The sequence below is a fragment of the Triplophysa dalaica genome, chromosome 24 (assembly GCF_015846415.1).
Source record: "Triplophysa dalaica isolate WHDGS20190420 chromosome 24, ASM1584641v1, whole genome shotgun sequence".
NCBI classification, from domain to species: domain Eukaryota; kingdom Metazoa; phylum Chordata; class Actinopteri; order Cypriniformes; family Nemacheilidae; genus Triplophysa; species Triplophysa dalaica.
Window position 1 is genome coordinate 10712415 of NC_079565.1, and position 26968 is coordinate 10739382.

The window sequence follows — 26968 nt, forward strand, 5'->3', positions numbered from 1 at the left end:
TATTACACAAGTTATATCACCCTTCCTTGTTCGTCCAGAAGATGTCACCATACGTACTACTAGAGAATTTTTGTGTTATTTTAATGACCTATTATTATAATAGTGTCCAAAACATTAGACACTTATTGGATGAGACAATCAAATCAAATTGAAAAATCTATATAGTATTAAAATGGAAATAGATATTTCTAAACAAACCGTCTATCTATGGAGTTGAACTACAAAGCTAAAATTGCACGTACAAAGTAAATCGTATTTAAATCGTATATCATTCAACATGATGGGATGTATTTCAATGGTGTGGGGCATCAACTCTTATATTGATAAAAAAACGCCAATAAACGTGTTTTATTCATGTGATTTGGAGCACTTACGCATATTAGCATCTTACGTTCGCATTTTTCTAATAGTTTATAGCCGTCAATCACGCTCCTGTTTCAAATGCGTCATTAACTGAAGTAACGGACAACGTTATAATAAGATTCTTATTTAAACTGCGTCCAATTTTCACAAAATGTAACCAATTTCAAGGTTTTCCTCACGTTTTATTCAAAAGAACAAATATGTTTTCAGAGTAGCACGTTTTGAGGTGGTCAATATGAATTTATAGCGCGTCTCGTGTTACCTGCAAGACGATTGCGCGTGTGTGCGTGAACGCGCTTCTGTGTGGTTGTGATAAAGAAAGCGAGATCGAGCGACAGAGAAAGAGGGATATTGTGAAGCTGTCTGGTGATTTCTCCCGTTTATTTCTTACGGACTCGTCACTTTAGCCTGATCTTTGTCGTAGAGCCATAAATGAATGGATGGAGCATGTTTTCGGTAAGTGCATGATTGTTTATATTCATAACTGATCACGATATTGGCTGTACTGTATGGATGCGCGGCGGTATTGAGCGATAAGCGATACATCAAATATGACTGTGTGATTGAAATACGTGTCATTCAATGGGACGCCGCTGAACGCATATAAAAGGTCAAATTTGAGTTGATTTTATTTATTTTACACCTATTCTTCACTATCTCACGTAAGATTCATAATGCTTTTTATGGCTCTGTACGAGTTGGGTATTAGTCATATTGAGTTACGCTTGTCTTTGATGGTGTGTAATTAGTTTTAGTTATACAAATATATAATTATTAATATAATACGTTTCTATTGAAAAAGACCAAAATATATACATGCTCATTTACATTCATTTTTATAAAGCCTAATTCAAACTGCATTTGGAGACAACTGCATTTGTTTTTCTGTGAAAAGTAACTGTTAGGCTATAACATATGATTATATTTCAGAAACACATTTGTTATTAAATTTAGATTTTTATATGAAATTATTGTCTGTAGTGTTTTCTTCTATAAAGTAACCGTGTTATCATTTTGGGGGAAACATGTTCTTCAGATAAATAGTTTTTACATAACACTGTTTATAGACTCTATAGCTGACTTTAGTTTGGAGTTCTTTGGGTCAGCATGTCAAGGTGCCTTCACCTCATGACATGAATTTTTGCTGGATTGACTCTTGCATTGTTTTCATTATCAAAGGACCTTCCCACACACAACGCGTCCACGGCCGTATGCAACATAATAGGGTATCACACCTACAGAAACCTTTCATCTCTATAGTCACCTTAAATAATCTTGTCACGCAAAGCCACCATATGGCAGAGATCTGCAGAGTCTCGATCACCTGTGTTTACTGCATGCTAGCACAGCGCAACCCCCCCAGCCCTGCAGTGTCCCTGTGGTGAGGTGTGTTCTCAGAGATCTGACGGGTTTCCACTGGCTGCAGGTCCGCTGGGTTCTCATTAGGGTAATGTGGGGGAAGATACCCGGTGTGGGACAGACATTAAAAACAGCTACACTTCTTTTGAAAACAACGACCCTGTGACTTTGAAGGAAACCGGGTTTTGTTTACAATGTGATCAGACCGATAACATCGTATTCAATATGTATTATTTCATGTTCACACATGTTTTTCCCACTTATATGTTTTTAGAGAAACACTTAGGATCTGTCGGAGATGGCCTGATATTATGGCAATTTGGAAGAAGGACGTTGATGTCGGTTAGTACAGTTGCCATCATGTAAACAAGATGCTTGTTTATATGTCTAGATACAAAAACATTTCATTTATGTTTATTCATATTTTCACAATGCATATCATTTTGAAGCAGCTTTATACAGAAGGGAGTACAAATATTTGTTACAAAAAATGGATGGTCTGTAGAGGTGATAAAACTGACATTCACTGTAAATGTTAATGGATTCATTCCTCTGTATTCAGTCTTACAACTATAGATGACCCGTGAATATGAATTTATTCTCATTCTCATATGCTCTTGCTGCAGTGAAAGAAATCTACATTTACAAATGTCCTTTTATTGACATTGTATTTAATGCAAAGACATAAAGATGACTTATGGATTGTATAATTGAAGTCTATCATTTGTCTTAAGCATCATTGCGGTAACATGTCACACAGACATCTTTATTGTCTTAAAGGGGTAGTTCACCCAAAAATAAATGTATTTACGCTCTTATCAAACACAAAAGAAGCTATTTTGAGAGTTGTTTCAGTGGTTTGTGTCTGTACGATACAAGTCAATGAGGGTCAATGTTGTTTGGTTAGCAACATTCTTCCAAATATCTTCTTTTGTGTTCTGCAGAAGAAAAAAATTCATACAGTTATGAACTGACATGAGGGTGAAAAAAGGATGAAAGAATTTTCATTTTGGGCGACCTATCCTTTAACTGTCATGTCACAATATTAAAGGTCTGAAAAAAGGCTTATTTAAGCAAATCATATTCTCATTTCCTTTATTTGATTTGTGGTTGTAATGTGACTTTCAAACTTTTCTCTTGGGCAGTTACTTCTCAAAACAATTCTCATGGTAAGAACAGACACCAGAAGCACCCGCACAATGAGCCATAGAAACCACAACAACCAGATAATTATAGATTTTACAATAACAGACCTAATTCTGCGTCACAAAAAAAATCTGTCCCGCATTTAATAGGTTTATTGTTAGCTAACTACGCAATGTGTTTGAAGTCTTCTCCTCTTCTCAGGTCTTGTTGCCTAGAAACCTTGTTAACACCCCCCTCCTGCGATTGTTGCTGCTCCTCCTGGTTTCGCTTGTGCACAAACAAACCAAACTCATACCCAGTCTTATTGAATCAGTAATTTATGAAGAAGGAATGATTTCCACCCTCTTCCTGTGACATCACTCTTCGCTCCTTTATTCAAGTGGTTTGCTGGTCAACAGAGATAAAGCAAGGACTCGGCTGCTATAGGGATACTGACGTCTGCATTACACCATGTGTTTGTGTGCGACTTTGCGTGTGTCTGCGGGCAGAAAATAGTAACAGATCCAACAGTGACGTAGGGTTTCGCCTCTTGACCTTGTGTTACCGGCAGATCATTGTGATACTTGCCCATGGGCGACAGAGAATGCCAACGATTCTTTCGTCTTTTTAAAAGACATGACCCGGCGAACTGGAATGAGATCATTTACATGGTTTCACTGAGAGCGACATGAGAGTAAAACCAGGTATTTTTCTTTTGTGTGTCATTTTGATTTTTGACGATGATGTTGTAATACACTGATGTTGAAAGTGGGAGGTTGGGAAGCCACTTGTTGTAAGAATGTTGCTTTGCAGAAGTTCTTTAAAAGTTTGTGGTTTTTCATGATTGGGTGAAATACAATTTTTCGAGCAATGGGTCAAATGGAGGAAGAAAGCATCCACCTCCATGTAGACATTGAGGTCATTTCAGCTTGATGTAGACGCTCAGCATAGTTGAATCACTCATCCGGTGATTTCCATAATTTCAGTTCACTTATGCAGATTCAAGAGGCGAATACAATTTCATCTTCACCTCTAACAAATAAAGGTTCCGACTAAAATGAAATACAACCTTTCGACCAGAAGCCAAAGAAAAATATGTTAATCTGAATTTTATCTGGAGTTATTTGGCCCTAGTTATAGGTTATTTGGCCTTTTTTAGACTATACTGATTGGTCAAATGTCAATATTTGGTGGTTTGAATATCTATTTGAGGTCTCTCCTAAAGTTTTTAAAGCATTGTGTGTGTGTGTTTTTAAAGCATTGTTTTCTATAGTCGTGTAAGTAAAGTGTCACATCGATAACAGAATTGTCACATCCATAATTCATATTCCTCATAGATCACACACGGAAATTAAATAAAGTAATTGTATATTATATTAAGTGCTATCCATTCTCCATTTGTTGGGGATTATTTCTTCTGGTTTGAAATTTTAATTCACATGAATCCTACAAAGTAAAACATTCATAACCCATACATTTTCCCTATTTTAAAATAGAAACCTTGTGCATAGACTGATATCTTTTACTGATGTCTGTACTCTGTCACGAGGGGTTTAGTCAAATATAAACAGATCACTTCAATATATAAGTCATAAATACATTTTCTGAAAATGCATGATTCAAGTATTGACTGAAAATGTATAACCTAACGCTCAAATGACCCATTTACAAAAAGGAACATGGTCTGAAATATGTCCCGCCGCCAGCTTCATATTTCAAAAGTAGATTCATAAACATAGGGCACACAACTTCCCTCATCCAGCCGTTTCATGCGTCATGAAGTTTATTGATATCCCTTGTACATATATTTACTGCTGGTTTCCAATGCAGTTCATTTTATTTCCGTATGTGTAGCCCGTTTCTTAGATTTCAATCAATGATTTTGGTTTTGCTTGTGTCAGTTGACATTGTTGACTTTTTATTTCTGAAAGCATTTTAAAGGCCTAGGTGATTTTAGCCGTTCTTTGACATTTGACCAAATTTGTAAACGGAGTGTTAGCTCATCTGGTGGATGTGTTGGTGTGAAATCCGCTCAATTATTAATGGTTGAAGACAGTTGTATCACCTGTTCTAAAGAAGGAACCAATTCTCATGTTTCACAAAGCTATACCACGCAAACAATCAATGATTTACCAAGTTGTTCTGGTTCTGTGGTTACCAACTTTTAGGGGGAAAAGTCATTTTCCAGTTCGCTAAGCTGCGGAATGGGCTGGAATGTAGAAGTATTTCCTTGAAGTTGTGTCAAAGGAAACTGTTTTTCACAAAACTTGATAGGAAGTTGTGGGTGGTAACCGGTGCGTTTGCTATGCAGAGGTGCTCTCAGAAGCTCTCTGTGGTTGCTAGGGTGTTCTGATGGTTGCTAGGGGGTTGCTTACTGGTGATACTGTATGTGATATTGCAATATGGCTAAATAGACGCACCTTGCCTTTTTATAGTCGTGCAATAGTCCTACTCCTAAGCCTGCATTTTTATGACTTATTATTTCAAAACATGGATGTTCTGTGAGTCATACATAGTTCATCGCTTCCATCTGTGAATGTGAACTTTAGCAGTATGTGAGGAAAGTCTGGATTGTACTATACGACTGCAACACAACACCCACCCCTCTTTGTTCACGGTATGAAATGATGTGAAATGTGAACCTCAGCATTATATATACTGGACCTGAGCCCAGATCTCCAAATTTCCATCGATCCAGGTACATTACCTTGCGATGATTAATGTTTCGCATCACCACAATGTTTTCCGCAACATGAGGAACGTCTGCCATGTTGTTCTGTAAATCTGTCTTCTCGCAGAAGATGAAGGTCCACCGTCTTGCAAGTTCAGAGAGGTCATCTGTTGAGTCACTTACTAGTTTCAATAGTTTGTGCTAGATTCAGTCTCAAGATGTAGTTTGTGATGTTGAAGGTGTCCCTGGCCCACATGTGAAAGACAACTCACAAAGGAGATCTTTGTATAGCTTGTTTTAGATGGCAATCAAATTGAATGTTAGTGCAAATAAAAGCACAAGTAGAAAAGTCTCATGCTTCTCAGATGTGTGCACAGATTTTGTTATCCACATACTTTCTATGGTTTTGTAGTCTTAGCAAATTAGACAATCGTGCTGATAATTCTGAGCTGAGAACAGTTTGTAATCGTAAACATAACTGTAACCGTGCTTAGAACGGTTTGGAACGATGGTGGAAAAGCGCTCATAATGTGTGTTAAAAAACACGTAATGTGTTACATTTTTTTTTTATATACACATCCATTTTTAGAGTGAATTTGATGAAATATTTTAGATAGGATTTTCTTGTTTTAATTATTAAATATTAATTATTTTCTCTTACAACTCTATTGTTTGGGTTCGGAACACATTTTCTATCCAACTGGAGTTATGTGAATGTTTTTAATGTGCTTTTCAGAGCTTCATCTTTGTGAACTTTATGAATATTTGAAGTCCCCATGAACCGGAAGTTGCGATCGTTTTTACTTCCGTATTTTGACGCCTTTCCAAGTGAAATGGAATTTCTAAAAGATGTGGCTTAGAAATTTTCGCTGCTATTTGATTGGATGTATAAAAACGGTTGCATTTTGAGATGGACCTGGCAGCAGACTGACAGTTGAAGGGGAGGAGTTAACAGATGCTCTGCCCAAGCCGTCTAACACACATCATTTAAGATGGATATTCACTAGACATTTTCAAATTTAAAGATAAGATTGTAAGGGAACATGAATTTAAAAAAGAGAATGACCCACATTGATTAACTATTTACAACAAACTGCAATATTTCATGAAAAACAAGCATTGTTATTTTTTATTTAGATTTTAATCACTGCGTTAGAAGACAACATGATGGCCTTTTAATAGAAAAAATGTGTTCATCTTCAACTGTCGGAGCCGTTTTTGAGCCTACACAAGAAAACACATGTTGGAACTAAAATGGCGGTAACTCATGAATACTTTGGAATACAGACTTACGGTTGGTCTCGTTTGAAAAAAGAAAAGTAGGTGATTGTTGCTAAAAAAAATCACACACACACTAAAATATTTTTTTACATATTAATTATATACTAAATCATATACTTAAAAAAGTTTATGTTATTCTTTGATTAAAAAATACATAAAAAAATAAAGGTTGCAAAAGGATAACAAAAATCTAAGAACACTCTTTATAAAAAAGAATCAATTACTCTCCCTACATAAATTATTTTTAAAAACACAAAAGAAATCTATATTCTAGAGTCTTAGACCTTTCCCATGATATTTAGTTTGTCATGATTCGATTAGAAATGACATGCACAATATTGATGCAAACGTAGGTGTCCCGTATTCGGAAGGGGGGACAGTTAACAGGCTACGAAATCATATACATAGGGGATTTCATGAGGGTGAGTAAATTATGAAAGAATTTCTACTATTACTTTTCCTTATGAGGGTAAACTATTCCTTTAAATTAAATACAATGAAATTGAACTATGAATAATTATAATCAAATATAAAATAGAATATTCATTTCGGCTTTTACAAAAGCAACAGTGATGTCTATCTTTATTATGTTCCACAGTGAAGTAGTACACGACACGATTAGGCTTAACACGTTTCTCCTGATATCACATGCAAGTGTAGGCAACGTCTGCCACATTCCCCAACAATCCGACGTACTTGGTAGCTGCCCAAGAGAAAGCACGCTTCACCAGATTTGTAGCTATTTTGGTGCGAATCATACAATATTCTTCTCATGAATGAAGTGACCAACTAACTGTATTTGTGTGCCGCTCAAAGAATGACATTGCGAACAGGCAATGGCGCTGCGATGGCTATGGATGTTAGTGCCATGGAGAGGAGGTTGGAACCCACGCTCAAAAGGACCTGCACAAGGTAGAGCTGCAGGGAATTGTGGGATTGGGAGGGAGTTTGTTTGCAAAATGTTGTTCTTCTTCTAAACAGATCATTAGCTAAGCGTTTTATAAGATCACGTTCCTTGAAGGACGTGGATGTTCTTTCAGTACATATTGAGGATCAGTTTACTTCTGAGAAGAGCTTTGTGTCCTCCTATTTTTATTTCTTTCACTGATGATCTCATATCGTTCATCGAGAAGTTGATGCCAGTTGCGTTTGAAAATATTGAGTTCATTTATCCATTCCCACTCATCTTCAGAACAGCAGAGAGAGAGAGAAGAGGCCTCAAGTGCACAGAAAGGACACATACAAGCTATAAAATAAATTTCGGGATTTTACTCAAAAACGGAAGGGGGGTGGGCATGATGTCAATGTGGAAGGAATTTGCAGTTATTGCAAATCTGTTTTACAACTTTGCTTTCGTTCAATCTTAGAAGAGGAACGGCATGTTCGAGCCAATGATCGGGAGTACAATGAGCGATTCAGTTATGCTGTAAGTCAATAATAGTTTTTTTCATTTATAGCAGTGTGTGGTAAAACGTTTATGAGCCAAAAAATTAGTTATTGAAGAAATAACGGCATGCTATATTGTGGTTACACTGTACCTACGGCTACAGGGTGTTGTTAAGCACGGCATAAAGTTCTTTAATAATAATAATATTGAGGAATTACATTACATGGTGTTTTATATTATTTTGTGTTTTTTCATAGCTGGTAAGCTTAAAGGATTCCAAAAAGGACATTAGTTGGTCTCTCATGTCTTTCCAAACTTGCATGACTTTCTTTGTTCTGCAGAACACAAAGAAGATATTTAGATGAAGGTAGATAACCACACAAACTTGAATCCCATTGACTCCCATTATATGGACACAAAACCACTGAGACATTTCTCAAAATATCTTCTTTTGTGTTTAGTAGAAGAAAGAAAGTTTGGAAAGACACGAGGGTGCAAAGCAATCCGTTTTACTGATATTATTGATTCTTTTCTTATTAGTAAACATATTAACTAGATAGTCACACATATTTGTATGATAGAAAAAAGCACATTATTAGATTAGATTGTGACAAATGTTTACACAAGAATTGTTGTTTTGCAGGACAATCGCATCAGGACAGCAAAATACAACGCCATTACCTTTTTGCCTACCAACCTGTTCGAGCAGTTCCAGCGTTTCGCGAATGCCTACTTCCTGGTACTCCTGATATTACAGGTGTGTGAGTTTTCTTATCAAGTGAATAAATCACCACATTACAGAATCACAGTAGTTGTGATCTTTGTTATTCATCACTCAATGTATGAGATGTATTTGTGACTATATGTCAATTCCAGTTAATTCCAGAAATCTCCTCTCTGTCCTGGTTCACCACCATTGTGCCTTTGGTGATGGTTCTGGCTATCACAGCTGTCAAAGATGCTACTGACGACTATGTGAGAGTCTGTTTTTGTTCTTTAAGACCGTGATGCTGCATTTTCTAAAGCAGCTCAAGCTGATGTTTGCTCTCATTGATCTTTTCTGAATTTCAGTTCCGCCATAAAAGTGACCAACAAGTCAATACCCGGCAGTCTCAGGTACTCATCAAAGGAACGTAAGTGCCTTTACTGTACAATATGTGTCAGCATGTTCAGATAATAGAGAACAATGTGTTACAGAACAAATGCATTGTTTTGATTTTTAGGTTAGAGAATGAAAAATGGATGAATGTAAGAGTGGGGGATATCATCAAACTTGAGAACAATCAGTTTGTTGCTGTAAGTTTAAATTGTTTTATTAAAATATAATGTAGTTGTAAGCAGCAATTGTGAGGCCAAGCGTCCCCTGTTTTGTTTATTGTACTAGATGTGACACAAAGAGTCAAAAGATCAAAGGAAGATAAATCTTTGAGGAGATTTAATTTACAACTTTCGACCGGTTGATAATGCTGTCGAAAAAATTACTCTTGAACTCTCAGCGTTCATCCCAAAGTTCACCATTTTTCAACTCTGGGCGCCCAGTCGAACGCCGGTGCTGATCGTGGGAAAAATGCATAGAACCAGCGCTGAGCACGGAAAAAAACGGCAGCTACTTGCGTTTTCAAATAATGTGGTGTATCCTTTGGAAACAATTGAAAAAAACACACCGTAAGCTGGCAGAAACGCCGTGGTGGACGCAGCCCCTTAGGACACAAGTTCAAGTCACACACTTTTAAAGGGATAGTTCACCCAAAAACTCCAACTTGCTGTTTATTCAGTCATCCCTAGGTCATCCGAGATGAAGGTGACATTTTTTCTTGAGTAGAGCCCTAAAGAAGATTGTTTGGTAAATCCGCAGCCCTATTTGCTACATGTGATGGGAGTCTATGGGGTCCACCTGTCTAAGAGTTCCTAAAGCACATAATTCCAAAAAAGGGCCTGTTGCTCAACACCCCATTTCAGCAGGTGGCACTAAACACACCAGACGCTGGCATGCCATAAGCCAACAAATACTACAAGAAGAAAATTGGGACGTGTGCAGAGGCTGCACAGTATCACTAATATTATTAAAAATGACGTTTAGTTTTTTGAAAATATAGAGCGATTCGCTTCACAAGACGTCAACATGTCGCCAGGAGGAGTTTCCTTTGGAATTATGTGCTTTAGGAACTCTAAGACAGGTGGACCCCATAGACTCCCATTATATGAAGCAGAGAGGGCTGCGGATTTACCAAACAATCTTCTTTATGGTTCTATGATGAATGGTGACCGAGCCCCGTCCAAAATGCCAAATTTAAAAACGTATATCTTTAATCACCATTTACTTCATTTTTGTGTAGAAAGATACAATGAAAGTGAATTGTGACTGAGGCTTTGTATTAATTTTCTTTTGAATTTTGCTCTTTGGGTCCTGCAGAAGACAAACAGAATTGAGAAGTCTTATTTTGACATCTTCATTGCCAAATTTATGCACAACCAAATGACATATAAATAGAAAAAGAAACTTCTTCAATACATTTACTGTTATCTACATTGTGTTTTCCTGGAGCGAATCAAATCAGAGTCCACTGTACAGTACAGAACGCTCTAGATAATACTGTCATATATCGTATGATTAATGACTTATTCTCTCATCCATACCATCCTCTGTTTTGTGTCTACAGGCTGACCTCCTCCTTCTCTCTAGCAGTGAGCCCTATGGACTGTGCTATATCGAGACCGCCGAGCTTGACGGGTGAGAAGTTTTCTGTGAAACGTGTGATGCTGCTATAGCGTGTCTCGCCTCTGTCTGAACATGTCCCGCGTGCATTACAAGTTCACCACCTCAGTGTCGTCATTTTCGGCTTTCAAACTGTTTAATCTTTCCAACAGGGAGACCAACCTGAAGGTGCGTCAAGCCTTGACTGTAACCTCAGACCTCGCGGATGATGTGGCCAGGCTGGCAGACTTTAATGGTAAAGCTCGTATTCAAACACACGATTATTGCGGCGTCAAGAGAAACACAACACTACACAACAGTAAACACAAACACTTACGGGTCGCGGCGCATTGATTGGATTGATCCCTGCGGCTTATACCCGTAGGGCTTTTGATGTGCTTGCGCAGGTCTTTCGAAGCTGTCAAGGAGCTTTTGTCATGAGATTGTGAGTGTCTTCGCCTGGATGCCTTTTTCAATTAATTCAAAGAGCAACTCCGGCATTCTTGAAATAAAAATAATAACCAGCATTGTGGTGGTGCCGTTAACATATTCAAGAATATTTGATTTCTATCGTCTTTGATTCTGTTAGAAAATGCGATGACCTTTCTAAAAGATGTAATCGTTGCTGTGTCATTATCGTAACCAGTTTGTGTATACAAGCATACTTTTTTTATAATAACGCATCCAATTGCCGGAAATGTCACTCAGTTTATTCAATAATGCACAAATAACGGGGCATTTTCTTCACAATTAACGTCTTCATCTTCCTGTTACTTGTTTTCTTCAAATGTGTCCCCCAGCGGAAGTCATCTGCGAACCCCCCAACAATAAACTAGACAAGTTCACAGGGACGCTGTACTGGAAAGATAATAAGTACTCGCTGGACAATGAGAAAATGCTCCTGAGAGGCTGTGTGCTCCGTAACACTGAGTGGTGTTTCGGATTGGTTATATTCGCAGGTACATTTCATTTCTCTTCAACATCCTTTCATTATTCATCTTAACTGAATGGCTTGTCGTCATGATGATTTGATATTTTGCTTCCGAGAAACATAGACAACTTAGTTCTCTGTCTCGCTTGTGATTTAGGAAATAGTTCACATTAAATATCAACTTCAGGTCATTTCAAACTTGACTTTCTCTCTTCTATCTTCCGTTAAACACAAATGGGGAAGTTTATGATTCTATACCATCAACGACTAGAATTACAAACATTTGAAGTTTTGAATACATACCGTTTGTCTTGTTCCATATAATGATAGTACATGGGGACTGGAGCGATGAACTCATATAAAGGATTTAAAAGCAGAATAAAAATATTGTTAAAGTGGCTTTCTTCTTAAGTCATACGAGTTAAAATTCTTTCTTGTGTTTAATACAAATTAAACAGATTTCAGTACCATACCTCTCGCTATAGTTGTAGTGTAGTGAATGGGGACTGGAGCTTTCAAGCTATTAAAAGTATCCAAAACACCATGAAAGTATAATATAAGTGGTTCACAGGACTTGTTTGCTATATTCCATATCTTCTTAAGTCATATGAGTGAAAATATTTATTTTGTTAAACAAAAATGGACGTGTCCAATATCATACTGTTTACTTTGTTTCATTTAATTATAGTGAATGTAGACTAGAGCTCTCAAGCCATTCAATGTATGCAATATCGAGCTACAATACTTTTTTCTGTATAAAACAAATGGAGTTTTGTATGGCATACTGTTGACAACTTGGATGAGAAGTTTTCAATAGCACTGTTTGCACTGTTCCATATAGTGGATAGGGGCTGGAGCTTTCAAGCCGTACAAAGTATGCAAAAGCCCCATAAAGATGTAATAAAATTGGTTCATATAATTTGGGGGGTATATTCAATTTCTTCAAAAGGCATACAAACAAAATTTAATTCAGCTTTGATGTATTTTGATCATTTTTAATGTTTTTTAAAGCTCCAGTACATATGCATTGTAATAGCATAGAAAATTATAACCAGTACATTCTGTTTTTGATGATATCCTATAGAAAGTTATACTGTTTTTGAACAACACAAAGCTGAGTGAATGATTCATTTTTTATATTTGAAAGGTTTTTAGGTGAACTATTCCTTTTACTTCCACTATTCATAGCTTGTAATGAATACCAGCTCACGTCCAGATATTAAATGAGCCGTGTATGTGTTGTCTGGTTCAATCAGGGCTCCAAACCAAGCTTATGCAAAACTGTGGAAGTACAAAGTTCAAGAGGACCAGTATCGATAGGCTAATGAACACACTTGTGCTGTGGGTGAGTGTATAGTCAGCAAGCTGGGACTGATTTACAGTCTTTAACCACGTATCAGACAGGGGAAGTGTTTTAAATGCATGTTGTGTAATTTCCTAATCTGTTGAAGTCTGGTTTAAATACAATATACCTAAAAAAAATTTTTTTCACGAGGTTTAATTGTTGGATTGCCAGATCTTTGGATTCCTCATCTGTATGGGGATCATCTTGGCCATTGGAAACACCATTTGGGAGCAGAGAGTGGGCAGCGACTTCTGGACGTATCTTCAGTGGAATAAACTCACAAGCAATGCAATCTTCTCTGGCTTCCTGACCTTCTGGTCTTACGTTATCATCCTCAACACTGTCGTACCCATCTCGCTATACGTCAGGTAGGTCAGACCACATGATGGGCAGAAGAACGGAAATCACATTTAGAAGTAGCTTGAAGAATTTATCACTCTAGTAATTGAATTTATATTAGAAGGAAAGGTGGTTCAGAAAGACAAAATTGTATTACTGGCCAGTGTGTTTAATAGAATTAGCGTCCTCTTAAAGTGAATTTGATGAAACTTATTGTGTTACAGTGTTGAAGTATTGCGGCTGGGCCATAGTTACTTCATAAACTGGGACAGACGAATGTACTACAGTCATAAGGACACCCCTGCCGAGGCTCGGACCACCACCCTAAATGAGGAACTGGGTCAGGTGGAGTTCATCTTCTCGGACAAAACAGGAACCCTGACTCAAAACATCATGGTGTTTAATAAGTGCTCCATAAATGGGAAGACCTATGGTGAGCGTGTACAGTATCACATGGTACAGTGTACAGTGTCGACATAGTTAAGTAGACATGATATATAGATGTAGTTATTATAGACATAGTATATAGATTTATAGATAGTTATTAATCGCTTTATTTTTTGTTTGTCTAGGGGATGTTTATGATGAATTTGGACATAAAGAAGACATTACAGAGGTAAGGAAACCAAAATATTTATTTAAAAGAATATTTAATATCATTGCTGTTTGGTGATAGATGCCGGATGCCTAAACATCTTTGCCCGGTTTCACAGACCAAGCTTAAGCTTAAGACAGGACTATGCCTTTTTTAAATAAGGTGGATATTTACGTCACTTTTAAAGTAACGCCTTATAGATAAAAATCATTACTGGTGTGCATTTTCAGACAAAACAATGGCAATTACATATTGAAACAAATAGCAAGGCAATTTATTTTAAGTTAAGATAGCTCAAACTTTTATTTTAGTCTGGGACGAGTCTTAAGCCTTGTCTGTGAAACCGGGTACTTAAAGGGGTAGTTCACCCAAAAACTCCAATTTGCTGTTTATTTACTTACCCGCATGCCATCCGAGATGTAGGTGACATTGTTTCTTGAGTAGAACCATAAAGAAGATTGTTTGGTAAATCCGTAGCGCTCTCTGCTACATACAATGGTAGTCTATGGGGTCCACCTGTCTAAGAGGTCCTAAAGCCCATAATTCAAAAAAATGGGCTCCTGGCGAAATATTGACGTCTTGTGAAGCGAATCGGTCGATATTTTCATAAAACTGAACGTCATTTTTAATAATATTAGCCATACTGTGCTGCCACTGCATACGTCCCGATCGTGATCTTCTTGTAGTATTTCTTGGCGGATGGCATACCAGCGTATGGTGCGTTTAGCGCCACCTGCAGAAAGGGAGTGTTGAGCGAGTTTTGGGTGAACTATCCCTATATGTTTTAAGTATTTATTTTAACTTAATTATGTGTTAAAAATTGTGACTAAATGCAAAATTTTAAACAGCTGCTAAATAATTGACATTATTATCATATAGTATTAACACATTATCGAAATTCATGGTCTTTAATATCATGATTATTGACAATACCGGTATATAGTGATACCCTTAATGTAACATAAATAAACATGTAATATTGCCATAGCAGGTAAAGGTTGTAAGTTCGACACCCAAGAAACGCTGATTTAATTTGTAATTTGAATGCACTGTTTGTGCATTTACATTTACAATATTTTAGAGTAAGTGTACTCAACATTTAGGCTAATACCATGTGAATGGATGTTGTAAGAGAACGTTATAAGACCGTGTCCAGTATTTGATAGTCATGTTTGTTTCGAACTCTCTTAGAAAACACCATGTGTGGATTTCTCCTTCAATACACTGAGGGACCGGAAATTTCGTTTCCATGACAGCAGTTTGATCGAGGCCATCAAACTGGAGGAGCCTCTGGTTCAGGAATTCTTCCGTTTGTTAGCCCTCTGTCACACTGTCATGCCAGAAGAGAGATATGAGGGTAAATTCCACCACAGACAATATATTACAATATTTCCATATCCGAGTAGATGTCAGGGTATAGATTAAAAGTTTTTGTGAATTGTTTAAGGTGAGCTGGTATATCAAGCACAATCTCCAGATGAAGGAGCTCTGGTCACAGCGGCACGGAACTTCGGCTTTGTGTTCCGGTCCAGAACTCCAGAAACCATCACTGTTTATGAGATGGGTCAGCCGGTTACCTACCAGCTCCTGGCCATATTAGACTTCAACAATGTCCGTAAGAGAATGAGCGTTATTGGTAGGTTGTTGGGTCTTATATATGTTTATACAGTATATAAATATATAGTATACTTAATTATACTTAAGAATATTGAAGTATAGCATGTGTAAAAATATTGATATATTCATTTTCTTCTTTACTTTTATCTGATTTATAAACATTTAGGGTCAGATTTACTAAACAGGGCAAAATAGCGCAATTGAGAAAAAGGGCAGATGGGAGTGGAAATTTGTGCGGGTGATTTACTAACAAGGCACACATTAAAAGACACAGGCACAATATCTTATTCCCATAATGACCCAACGCAATCTACCAAGAGTAGCGCAAATTTGCACAGGGTATAAGATTAAGCCGCAAAAACTTGTTCAACGATGATATAAAGTGTGCTTCTGAAAAGGAAACTGCGACAAATACATTTACAGAAAGGTCAGTCGCAAAAACAGCTATCCATGCCTTTTCACTGCATGAGTTAAGTAAATTCTGACAAAAGTTGTTTTTTTAGGCCGAAAGAGGCGTTTGCGCTGCCGTAACATGTTAGTTAATCTGTCCCATATTTTTTTCACAATCTATAACAGTATCAACTATCTGTATAGTTTCCCAAAACCAGTGCTCGAATGAAGGGGGGGATCCAGGACCCCCATAAGAAGTAAAAAATAGTCTTGAGGGTCCCTCAGATGTTTTTAATTCAGTAAACATGATAATGACAAATGTGATGAAATTCGTGCAATGGATATGGTAAATTTATTATCAATCACTTATATTAAGCTTGTTTAGTTAGCTTGTTGTCATGTCTCTTTACATTGAAAGTCTTTTTTGTTCACCAAGCCTGCATTGATTTGATCCAAAATCCAAGCCTGTTCTTTTATGTAAGCCTGTTTTTAATAAATAGTATAAATTTATGCATATTACTATCAAATATATTGTGTATTTTGTATAAACTGTATATTGCGAGACTAATGGTGGTTTTACACGGTACGCGGCAGTCTCGTTTGTCCAGTTCATTCTCAAAGGAATACATGCGGTAAGCAACAAAACGCGGGCCGCTTCGATAGCGGACCTGAGGCAGCGCAAAAGCAGTGCTCGTGCATCCAAAATCCCCCAACTTCCACTGGTTCTCTGCGCAGCTGTAGAGACAAATATTTTGTCTTAGCACTGCCTTAAACTAATCATCCATCTCAAAAGTAGTCATCCATTTCTTTTGAGGGTTATACATAATTTATCCACTCACCAGAAATCAATAGCTGGGCCTGTTGAATGTGTTTTATTGTGTACTCTTGACATTTATTACTGTGGTTTTCTGTCTCCTCTGCAGTGAGAAACCCAAAGGGGCAGCTAAAGCTTTACTCAAAAGGAGCCGACACAATACTCTTCGACAGGCTGGACCCATCCAATGACGAGCTTATGTATACTACCTCAGAACAACTTAACGTAAGGCTCTATTGTTGCTTTATGTTTTTCGGTAATGTCTTTGTTTACTTAGAAGAATTTTGGAGTGCTACATAATTACCTTAATGGACTTTTCAATTTGATTTCTTGTTCTCAACTTATGGTTACCTTCCTAATATCATTAGCCTATCACTAGCTTCTACAGAGATACATCTGTAAAGATTCTGTCATCATTTATTGACCCTCATTTCATTCAAATCCTGTGTATGACTCTTTCTTCTGTGGAACACAAGAGAAGATATTTTGAGAAATGTCTCATTGGTTTTGTGTCTATACAATGGAGGTCAATTGGGTTTAGTGTTGTTTGGATACCAACGTTCTTCAAAATATCTTCTTTTGTGTTCTCCAGAAGAAAGTCTTACAGGTTTGTAATGATATTTTGGGGTGAACTATCCCTTCAAAACCACTCAGAGTACTCTAGCATCCACATGACAATGTATTAAAAAATACCCACATTGCCCTGACATCATCGCCGAAGCTGTTGGCAAGTGCAAGCAGTGCTACTCTACATAAACATATTAGAGACGAGTGGCGTATTGTCTGGTGTAGCTGGTCTAAAAGCAGCAGAAAGCCTCACTCATTATGAGATACTGTCCATTGGTTATGTCTCATTTACTGCTGTCTGTGGTTTCTCAAGGAGCAATCAGCCTCTATTGATGTCATGGGAGAAGCCATTTCCAAGTAGGGTAAAAATAGCAGCTTTTGTAAGCGTATGGAAAAATGATAGGAAACAGCAGGATGCTTTCACAGGTCAGATAAAAGAGAAAAACTGTGCAGCGTGTGCTTAGTAATTACAGCACCGCCGTAGAGAGTGGTTTCATTTTTATGATAAGATGAATATCTTACCCAGCATGAATATATTTCCTGTGATGTGTATCTGTGTTGTAGGAGTTCGCCGGGGAGGGTCTCAGAACGTTAGTGCTCGCGTACAAAGACCTGGATGAGGACGTGTTTGATGAATGGATGAAGCAGCTCCTGTTTGCCAGCACCTCGCTGGATAACAGAGAAGAAAAACTTGGCGCCCTGTATGAAGAAATCGAGCAGGGGCTGATGGTAAATGTGTTTCTGTGCCAATTCAATTTAATTGTCATTCTGTATATATTTACATCTATATGAAAGTTATTATAGTTTTAATTTCAGTCTTATTAATATTTTAGCTTTTATTTTTGTTTATTTTAGTTTAGCAATTTTGGTATATGTTTTTGTCATTTTATGATTAATTTGTTTTTTTTCATGTTTATTATTTAATATAAATTTGTTTTTATTTTAGTATTATTTTTTATTATAATTCTAGTGCTTATAGAATAAGTAAACTTATTTCGTTTTTTTTCTGGAAGCATCATTTCAATTTTTCCCGCAGTTAACTGTTTCCCCAATTTTTTTGATTTCAACAAACAGAAACGTTTTCAAAGTTTTAATTTTTGTAAACTGATATAACCTTGATCTTACTTGCTATTATTGAAATTTTAAAATAAGATTGACAAACTTAACACTGAGCAATAAATAGCGGAATTGAGCTAGGATTTAAAAAAATTGAAGGGCTCTGTGATGTCATCAAGGAGGCGGGGCCAGACAGATCTCACAGGAATTTGTAACTTTTTCTTAATGGTAGGAATGTATACCATTAGAAAAAAGAAATAACGAACACCGATCCTAAAACCTTACGTCCCTGGCGAAAAAACAAATCATACAAAAATATATAAAAGTAAATAACGTTTATTTAAATTCAATAATGTATATATATTTATATATATTTATAATTATATATGATTATATTTAGTATTTTTAAATACATTTTTAATTATATATATATTTTTTAATGTTTTATATATATATATATATATATATATATATATATATAGATTTGTCAATGTTATTTTATATTTACATTTGATGTCAACAAGTTATAATTTTTTTGTTTTTTTATTTATTTTAGAATTTTTTTAAACAACTTTCCCTTTTTTTCGAAAGCTCCTTGGTGCTACAGCCATAGAGGACAAACTCCAGGAAGGCGTTCCAGAGACTATTGCCTGTTTGACCCTGGCCAACATCAAGATCTGGGTGCTAACCGGAGACAAACTAGGTAATATGTGCTAATGAGAACATGCAGAGCTCATTTACTCTTGTAATCTGTTCTCACACAGTGTTATTGTGTGTAATCCGTTGTGCTCTCAGAAACGGCGATGAACATCGGCTACTCTTGCAACATGCTGAGAGACGACATGAATGAGGTGTTCATAATCTCAGGTCACACCTCGCTTGAGGTCCATCGGGAGCTCAGGTAACATTTCAATCGAAGGCTTTGTTCACGCTGTACGTAAATCAGATATTTAGTATTGATCGTTCACATCGTCATCTCACAAATAATGAAATCAGATCCATTTCTTCGGTGTAGTCAGTTTCCTATTGGCACGGCAGGAGGCGTAAACTAATAGATGTCATCACAAAAATAAAGAAGTAAATACTTACAGAATGGATTCAAATCAGATGCGCCAAAAAACTACAAATCACACAGGTCTTACAACTCAAATTGAATCTTCTGCGAAGTAAAATGACTTTCTGTTGTCTTGTGCTCAGGACCGCTAAAGAGAGAATCATGGGACCCAGCAGAGAGAAATTCAGCGGTGCTCCTGACACAGAGAAGACGGATATATACTCAAGTGACTCTGTCTTTGAAGAAACCATCATTTCAGAATACGCTTTAATTATCAATGGACACAGTTTGGTAATAGTCCCGACGTTCTTTAACAGTTTTGAATTGTCATGAGATTGTGTTGTTGTCACATGTTACATTATCATGCAGTTAATATTATTATACATTTTACATTTTATTATTATACATATTATACATCTGTTGGTCTATTCAAACAGAATATTTATTTGCCGGAAGAGATCGGGGTTTGGAGATTGACAGGACAATGCCGACCAAGGGTGGCACCAATAAATTAATTCAATTGAATGAATTCTGTCAACAAACAATGTCATGTGTGAATAGTTTCTTCAGCTTATTGACGGTTTCAAAGTGACAACATAAGCAAACAATAGAGTGTCTGTAGATTATTTCTGATAGCAAGCAAAAGAAGCTGAGAACCGTTACTTGGCTAAACTTGTCTCTCCAATATTTTACATTTAGACTGCAATACCAAGCTCAACCACTAGATGTCAATGTACCATATGGATTCTTTAAATTAGGAACAAACTACATTCAGGACCCATTCAACACATTGTTTTTTAATAAAATGAACATACAACAAAATTCAACATATAGTTTATTTAATGAATATCAAAATAAATGAAATGAAATATAAATAGTTATATTATTAGACACTAGCCAAACACATGTATAAAGGTGTGTTTTTTTATTGTGTGATGTGGTTTTCTGTATGTGTGACATGAAGGCTCATGCCTTGGAGGCAGACCTGGAGCAGATCCTGGTAGACGTAGCGTGTCTGTGTAAGACTGTGATCTGCTGTCGAGTCACTCCACTGCAGAAAGCTCTGGTGGTCGAGCTCATAAAGAGACACAAGAGAGCCGTCACACTCGCTATCGGTGATGGAGCTAATGATGTCAGTATGATCAAGAGTAAGACACTTCACATGTCTTGAGCTAGCTCTGTCTGTCGGTCCAGTTGTTCTTTATCCATCCATCTCTCTGTCACATTGTCCAGCAGGTTTCCATCCATCCACATGTATTTCTTTCTGTCTTTTAATCCGCTCTCTATCCATTCATCGGTCGTTCTGTCTGTCCATCTGGCCAGCCAGCTCTCTTTCTGTCTGTTCATTTATCAGTCCGTCCATCTCTCTTGCTTTCTGTCTCTCCGTTTGTTCTCCATCCATTCATCTGGCTATACGTCTGTCTGTCCCTCCGTCCATCTATTAACGAATTAATCTATTCATTCATTTATGTTCGTGTCTGCCTGTCTGTCTATTTGTTCAATCATGTCTATTTTTGTCTGTATTTCCATCCATCCATCTCTCTCTCTTTCTGTCCGTTCATCCATTCTTCATCCATCCATTTTAAATCTCTTTTTCTGACTGTCCGTCCATCCATCTATCCATCTCTTTTTCTGTCTACCTGTTCATCCTCATCTATTCCTCCATCTATCTATCTCATCTATCCACACACCACTCTCTCTTTCTGTTTGTCTCTCTGTCCATCTATACAACCATCTCTCTTTTATCTGTCTCTCCATTTGTTCTCCATCCATTCATCTGGCTATACGTCTGTCTGTCTGTCTGTCTGTCTGTTCCTCCATCCATCCATAGGTTAATCCATCCATCTATTCATTAATTAATCTATTCATTAATTTATCTTTGTGTCCGCCTGTCTCTTCCTGTCTTTCCATCCATCCATCTATCTCTCTCTTTCTGTCCATCCATCCGTTCGTCATCCATCCATCCATCCATCAATCTCTCTTTTCTGTCTTGTTCTCCATCCATCAATCTCTCTTTCTGTCCAGCCATCCATTTGTCATCCATCCATCCATCCATCCATCCATCTCTCTTTCTGTCCAGCCATCCATCTGTCATCCATCCATCCATCCATCAATCTTTCTTTTCTGTCTTTCTGTCCATCCATCAATCTCTCTTTTCTGTCTTTTTGTCTATCCATCCATCTCTCTCTCTGTCCAACCATCCATTTGTCATCCATCCATCCATCCATCCATCCATCAATCTCTCTTTTCTGTCTTTCTGTCAATCCATCCATCCCTCCTTTTGTCCATCTATCCGTCTGTCTTTCTGTCCATCCATCCATCTCTCTTTTTGTCCATCCATCCTTCTCTCTTTTCTGTCTTTCTGTCCATCCATCCATCTCTCTTTTTGTCCATCCACCCATCTCTCTTTTCTGTCTTTCTGTCCATCCATCCATCTCTCTTTTTGTCCATCCACCCATCTCTCTTTTCTGTCTTTCTGTCCATCCATCCATCTCTCTTTTTGTCCATCCACCCATCTCTCTTTTCCGTCCTTTTTGTCCATCCATCCGTCTGTCTTTCTGTCCATCAATCCATCCATCCATTCATCCATCTCTCTTTTTGTCCATCCATCCATCCTTCTGTCTTTCTGTCCATCCATCAATCTCTCTTTTCTGTCTTTTTGTCCATCCATCCGTCTCTCTATTTGTCCATCCATCCATCCATCTGTTTGTCTTTTCTGTCTTTCTTTCCGTCCATATATCCATCATTATTTGTCTGTCTCTCTGTCGTTCTCCATCAATCCATACATACATACATTCATTTATTCTTTTATTTGCCTGTCTCTCTGTCGTTCTCCACCCATCTAATTTTTTCAGTTTTTCAATCTGTTCTCTATCATGCATGTTCATTCATCCATCCTATTATCCCTTCATCATCTGTCTGTCTCTCTCTCATACTCTTTGACTGTCTCTCATAAACAGAGCGGTCTGACACTTGTAATGCATACGCCATACGACTGAAGTTGCGTTGCCTGTCTCATGGAGCGGTTGCTATGGAAATAGTGTGTTTTTTTATCTCTAAGTGTGTTGAGTAATGTGTATATGGTGTCCTCTCTCTCCCCCAGCGGCTCACATCGGCGTGGGCATCAGCGGACAGGAGGGCATGCAGGCAGTGTTATCCTCAGATTACTCCTTCGCCCAGTTCCGCTACCTGCAGCGCCTCCTGCTGGTCCACGGCCGCTGGTCTTACCACCGCATGTGCAACTTCCTCTGCTACTTCTTTTACAAGAACTTTGCCTTTACGCTGGTGCATTTCTGGTATGGATTTCAATGTGGATTCTCCGCCCAGGTAAAGCATATGGACTACAGTTTATGGAAGTGATTTAAGAGGTTTCAGAAGTGCAAAGATATCAGGTGTACTTATATCATATATTTTTATTTGTTCATCACAGACTGTATACGATCAATGGTTCATCACACTTTTCAACATAGTCTACACCTCACTTCCTGTGCTGGCCATGGGCTTATTTGACCAGGTAAGGTCATTCCATACACTGTATACAGGCATTTAATATGTGAATCATATTTGGTTTCCTTTGTGACGTACAATCTGTTGATATTCCAGGATGTAAACGAGCAGTACAGCTCACGCTATTCAAACCTGTACAGACCGGGTCAGCTCAACCAACTTTTCAACAAGAGAAAGTTCTTCACGTGCACACTGCACGGCGTCTGCACCTCTTTCATTCTTTTCTTCATACCGTACGGAGCCTTCATATCCGCCGTACGCGACGACGGTGCCCAAATCTCTGATCAGCAAGCATTCGCGGTCACGATAGCAACCTCTCTTGTTATTGTGGTCAGTGTCCAGGTGAGTCATTATTTTTAAGCCAATAGCACATTTAAAGGGATATTTCACCTCCATAATGAAAATCGAAAATCAAACCTTTATGACCTTTTCTCTAGTGCAAAAAGAAGATATTCTGAAAAATGTTAGTAGCAGAAAAGCGCTGGTGCCCATTGACTTGTGTTCCCATAGAAGTCAAAAGGGGCCACAGTTTTTGGTTATAAACATTTTTCAAAATATCTTCTTTTGTGTTTTGCAGAAAGAATAAGACCACACAGGTTTAAAACGCCAACAAGGACCGAATTTTCATTTTGAAGGTGAACTATTCCTTTCAGGGTCGAAGCACACGGACGGTGATAGTTTTGCATTATAGTCTTAAGGATTCTAGCGCACTCAAGGCCCCACCAAAACATCATTTTATGTTCCATTGTTATTTCTAATGCGCTTTGATACCATCTGCTGGTGACATTACTTAGATAGAGAATAGATTTGTGCATCTATAGAGAAATAGTAACCGGCTCCACTCAACCTCTTCCAAGCAAATTAAGATGAAATTAAATAAAGACTTCATTAACACAGACAAAGCAAGCAATCACATCACACACAATGTTGCATGTAGCTCTGCCTATTTTGCTTTTGGCTAATCTTGTTATCAATCTGTTTTGTTTAAGATCGGGCTCGACACAAACTACTGGACGGCTGTGAACCATTTCTTCATTTGGGGCAGTCTCGCTGTTTACTTTGCTATACTTTTTGCAATGCAAAGCGATGGCCTTTTCAACATATTCCCAAACCAGTTCACTTTTATAGGTAAGAATTCTAAAAGACTTCAAGATGCATTGAAATAGAATACTAGCTAATAAATACCGAAAAGTTCAACCCTTGTAATGTGAAACAAAAAAGAAGATATTTTGAAGAATGTCTCAGTGGTTTTGTATCCATACAGTAGAAGTCATTGGGGGTTAATGTTGTTTGGTTATCAACATTCTTCAAAATATTTTCTTTTGTGTTCTGCAGCAGAAAGAAAGCCAAACAGGTTTGAAATAACAAGTAATGGATGTAAATGATTGTACAGAATTTGTATTATTGGGTGAACTAACCCTTTCATGCTTTTACTGTAGTTTTAATAGCTCTAGATTATCTATACATCTTGTACTGACACCTTGTGATGTGGATGTCAAATCACACATAAGCAAACGTTTTAAAGTATATCACAGATAATATGTATTTAATAGTATAGTATATGATAAAAATATAAGTATATGTCATTTCAATGTGTTTGACTGTAGGCACGGCACGTAACTCTCTGGATCAGCCGGTCGTTTGGCTGGTTATCTTCCTCACCACTGTGGTGTGTATTATGCCCATGGTGGCCGTCCGATTCATCAAGACTGACTGCTATCCCACACAGACTGATAAGGTTACTAAACACATGCTTAATAAAATAGGGGAGGATAATATGCTTAGCATAGTCATACACATGATTAATAACTGGGTGTATTTTAAAGTAATAGAAACATAAATGTAACATTCTGAATGGTTTCCTTCAACCTTCCCCCACCCTGTAGGTGCGCTTGCTTCAGCAGGCCACCAGGAGGCAGGGTCCCCAAGAGCAGAACCTCAGGAGAGTCCGCAGGACAAGTTCACGACGCTCGGCGTACGCTTTCGCCCACCAGCAGGGTTACGGAGAACTCATCACTTCTGGCAAGAACATGAAGGTAACCACATCATCTACATCCACCTGCCCCCTGTCTTCTCCTGAAGGACGCCCCGGCACCAGAGGGGTCCCGGATGAGACCAACACAGAGGCAGAGACCAACAACACTGGATTTAAAAGGGAATTTGACCAAAATCAAGATATGAAGGTGGAAGATTTGGAGGCCAGATGAACCGTACCATACTTGAAGATCAATTGAACATTTATGGGTTGCTTCCTTTCGTAAAGAAAGAGACGCTAAAGATCCGTCCTATGTCCTTAATGTGAGAATTTGATCATTTGGGATTTCTAACGATGCCCCCGGGCACTACAGGACTATGGGGACACAGGAGACTCCAAAGAGCCAGCATAATGAAGCACAGATAACACTAATTCCATCCATCTCATGCAAATGTGTTCCAGTCTGATAACACGCCTGTTCCTTTTAACACATCATTGAATTTGAAAAGGAACCTCAGTTCAATTCAATTTGGTCTTCTATCTTCTAGCGCAGAAGTGATGTGTTTCCTCAGAAGACGCCGTCGTGTTTCTAGTTTTAATAACGTCCTTTAATGGACCAAAAGCATTGCAAAGTCAGTGCATCCAATTTAACTGTAAGCACAATGGCAGAATGGCAAATGGCAAAGACCAAATCCAGTTTATTCGCTAGTTTTATAAACTACTAAAATATCAGGGAGCAAAGATGTACAAGTTAGAAAAATATTACCTCTTAGTTTGTTATAAACAGCGATACAGCCATCTGCAGCAGCATTGATGCATTGCACCGAAATGTTTTGACTTGTGCACAATGTGGATATTTTGAAAAATCTATACAGTTATTTCAAAAGCACTTGAATGCAGTGCATCATGTGATGATTTCAGAGACGAGTTGTAACAAAAAGGAATGTGCAATAACATTGCCACAAACGATATGCATTGGCTGTAAATCTTACGTTTCCGTAATACGCAACAGCACTAAAGCATCTTCTTGCCGACTTCTTGTTCTCTTTTGATGTACACTGATGGCACTGATGCTAAAATTATTTAAAAATGCCTAATTTTATGTGAATACACTTCACGTTTTTAAAAGGAAACACGGTAAAAACATTCCACACCGTAGTCAGCGTCCGCTTTGCATGCAGCTGAATGAATGGATGAGATTGAGTATAGAGAAGTGTTTGGACTGAGTTAACCGTGAGAGGATACATAGCTGTGCCTTCCATCAAGCGATAGACTGAAGCATATACTCCGTTACATCTATATAATTCCACACATATGTACTATAAAGGTCTATAAAGTGGGCATTTCCTTCACGGGATCCTTTGTGGAAAGGATTATGTGCCTTTTGTGTTGACCTCGCTTCAAAAGAAGTCATTTCTGTTGTTTATTTTGGGTAGACCATGTCACCATTGCCTTTTTTCTGAATGTTTACCGACATTACAAAATGGAGGCATACTGTAGGCTATGATATGTTTGGGTTATTGCCTCCAGCTGTTGGGATATTTTGCTGCAAAACCATAAAGATGATATTTTCCATTTGAAATGTTAGGGGATTGTGCAACATTTCCTTTTTATGAATGTACAGCCGACACATAAGTTCATGTTATGTAACATATACATGTTGAATGTATGCTGTTTTTCTGCTGTGCTATTTCGTCTACGAAGACCATGCAAATTGTTTGTCGTTTTCTCGTTTAAATGCATGGATTTTTATATAAGCAATTGTCATTTTTATAAGATACGCATTAAATGGCCACTGTTTAATTTATTTAACAACGGATTGGATGTGTTCGTATTCATATTCCTATTTGCACTTCAAACGTCTAATAGTAAGGTTTCGGTGATGTTAAAATCTCTA

At 37.7% G+C, this 26968-nt stretch overlaps 1 protein-coding gene across 3 annotated transcripts; it reads left to right on the forward strand.

Annotated features, from left to right (window-relative positions):
* Positions 1-184: 184 nt before the first annotated feature.
* atp8b4 (ATPase phospholipid transporting 8B4) lies at positions 185-26890 on the forward strand. 3 transcript variants are annotated; one of them, XM_056739240.1, is made up of 29 exons: positions 185-819; positions 1997-2064; positions 7616-7711; positions 8167-8225; positions 8830-8943; positions 9063-9161; positions 9258-9319; positions 9410-9482; positions 10847-10917; positions 11055-11137; positions 11682-11840; positions 13069-13157; positions 13329-13525; positions 13721-13929; positions 14069-14112; positions 15283-15448; positions 15539-15727; positions 17022-17137; positions 18044-18208; positions 19127-19238; positions 19331-19436; positions 19733-19880; positions 20554-20737; positions 22693-22916; positions 23020-23103; positions 23193-23438; positions 24086-24224; positions 24704-24834; positions 24983-26890. In XM_056739240.1, the coding sequence occupies exons 3-29, from the start codon at positions 7636-7638 to the stop codon at positions 25301-25303; spliced, it is 3666 nt and encodes a 1221-aa protein (XP_056595218.1). In that variant the 5' UTR covers positions 185-819; positions 1997-2064; positions 7616-7635; the 3' UTR covers positions 25304-26890. The 3 variants fall into 3 exon arrangements, with proteins under 3 accessions (XP_056595218.1, XP_056595220.1, XP_056595221.1); XM_056739242.1 differs by lacking the exons at positions 185-819; positions 1997-2064; positions 7616-7711 and adding an exon at positions 3265-3551; XM_056739243.1 differs by lacking the exons at positions 185-819; positions 1997-2064; positions 7616-7711; positions 8167-8225 and having other exon boundaries at positions 9258-9302.
* Positions 26891-26968: the final 78 nt, after the last annotated feature.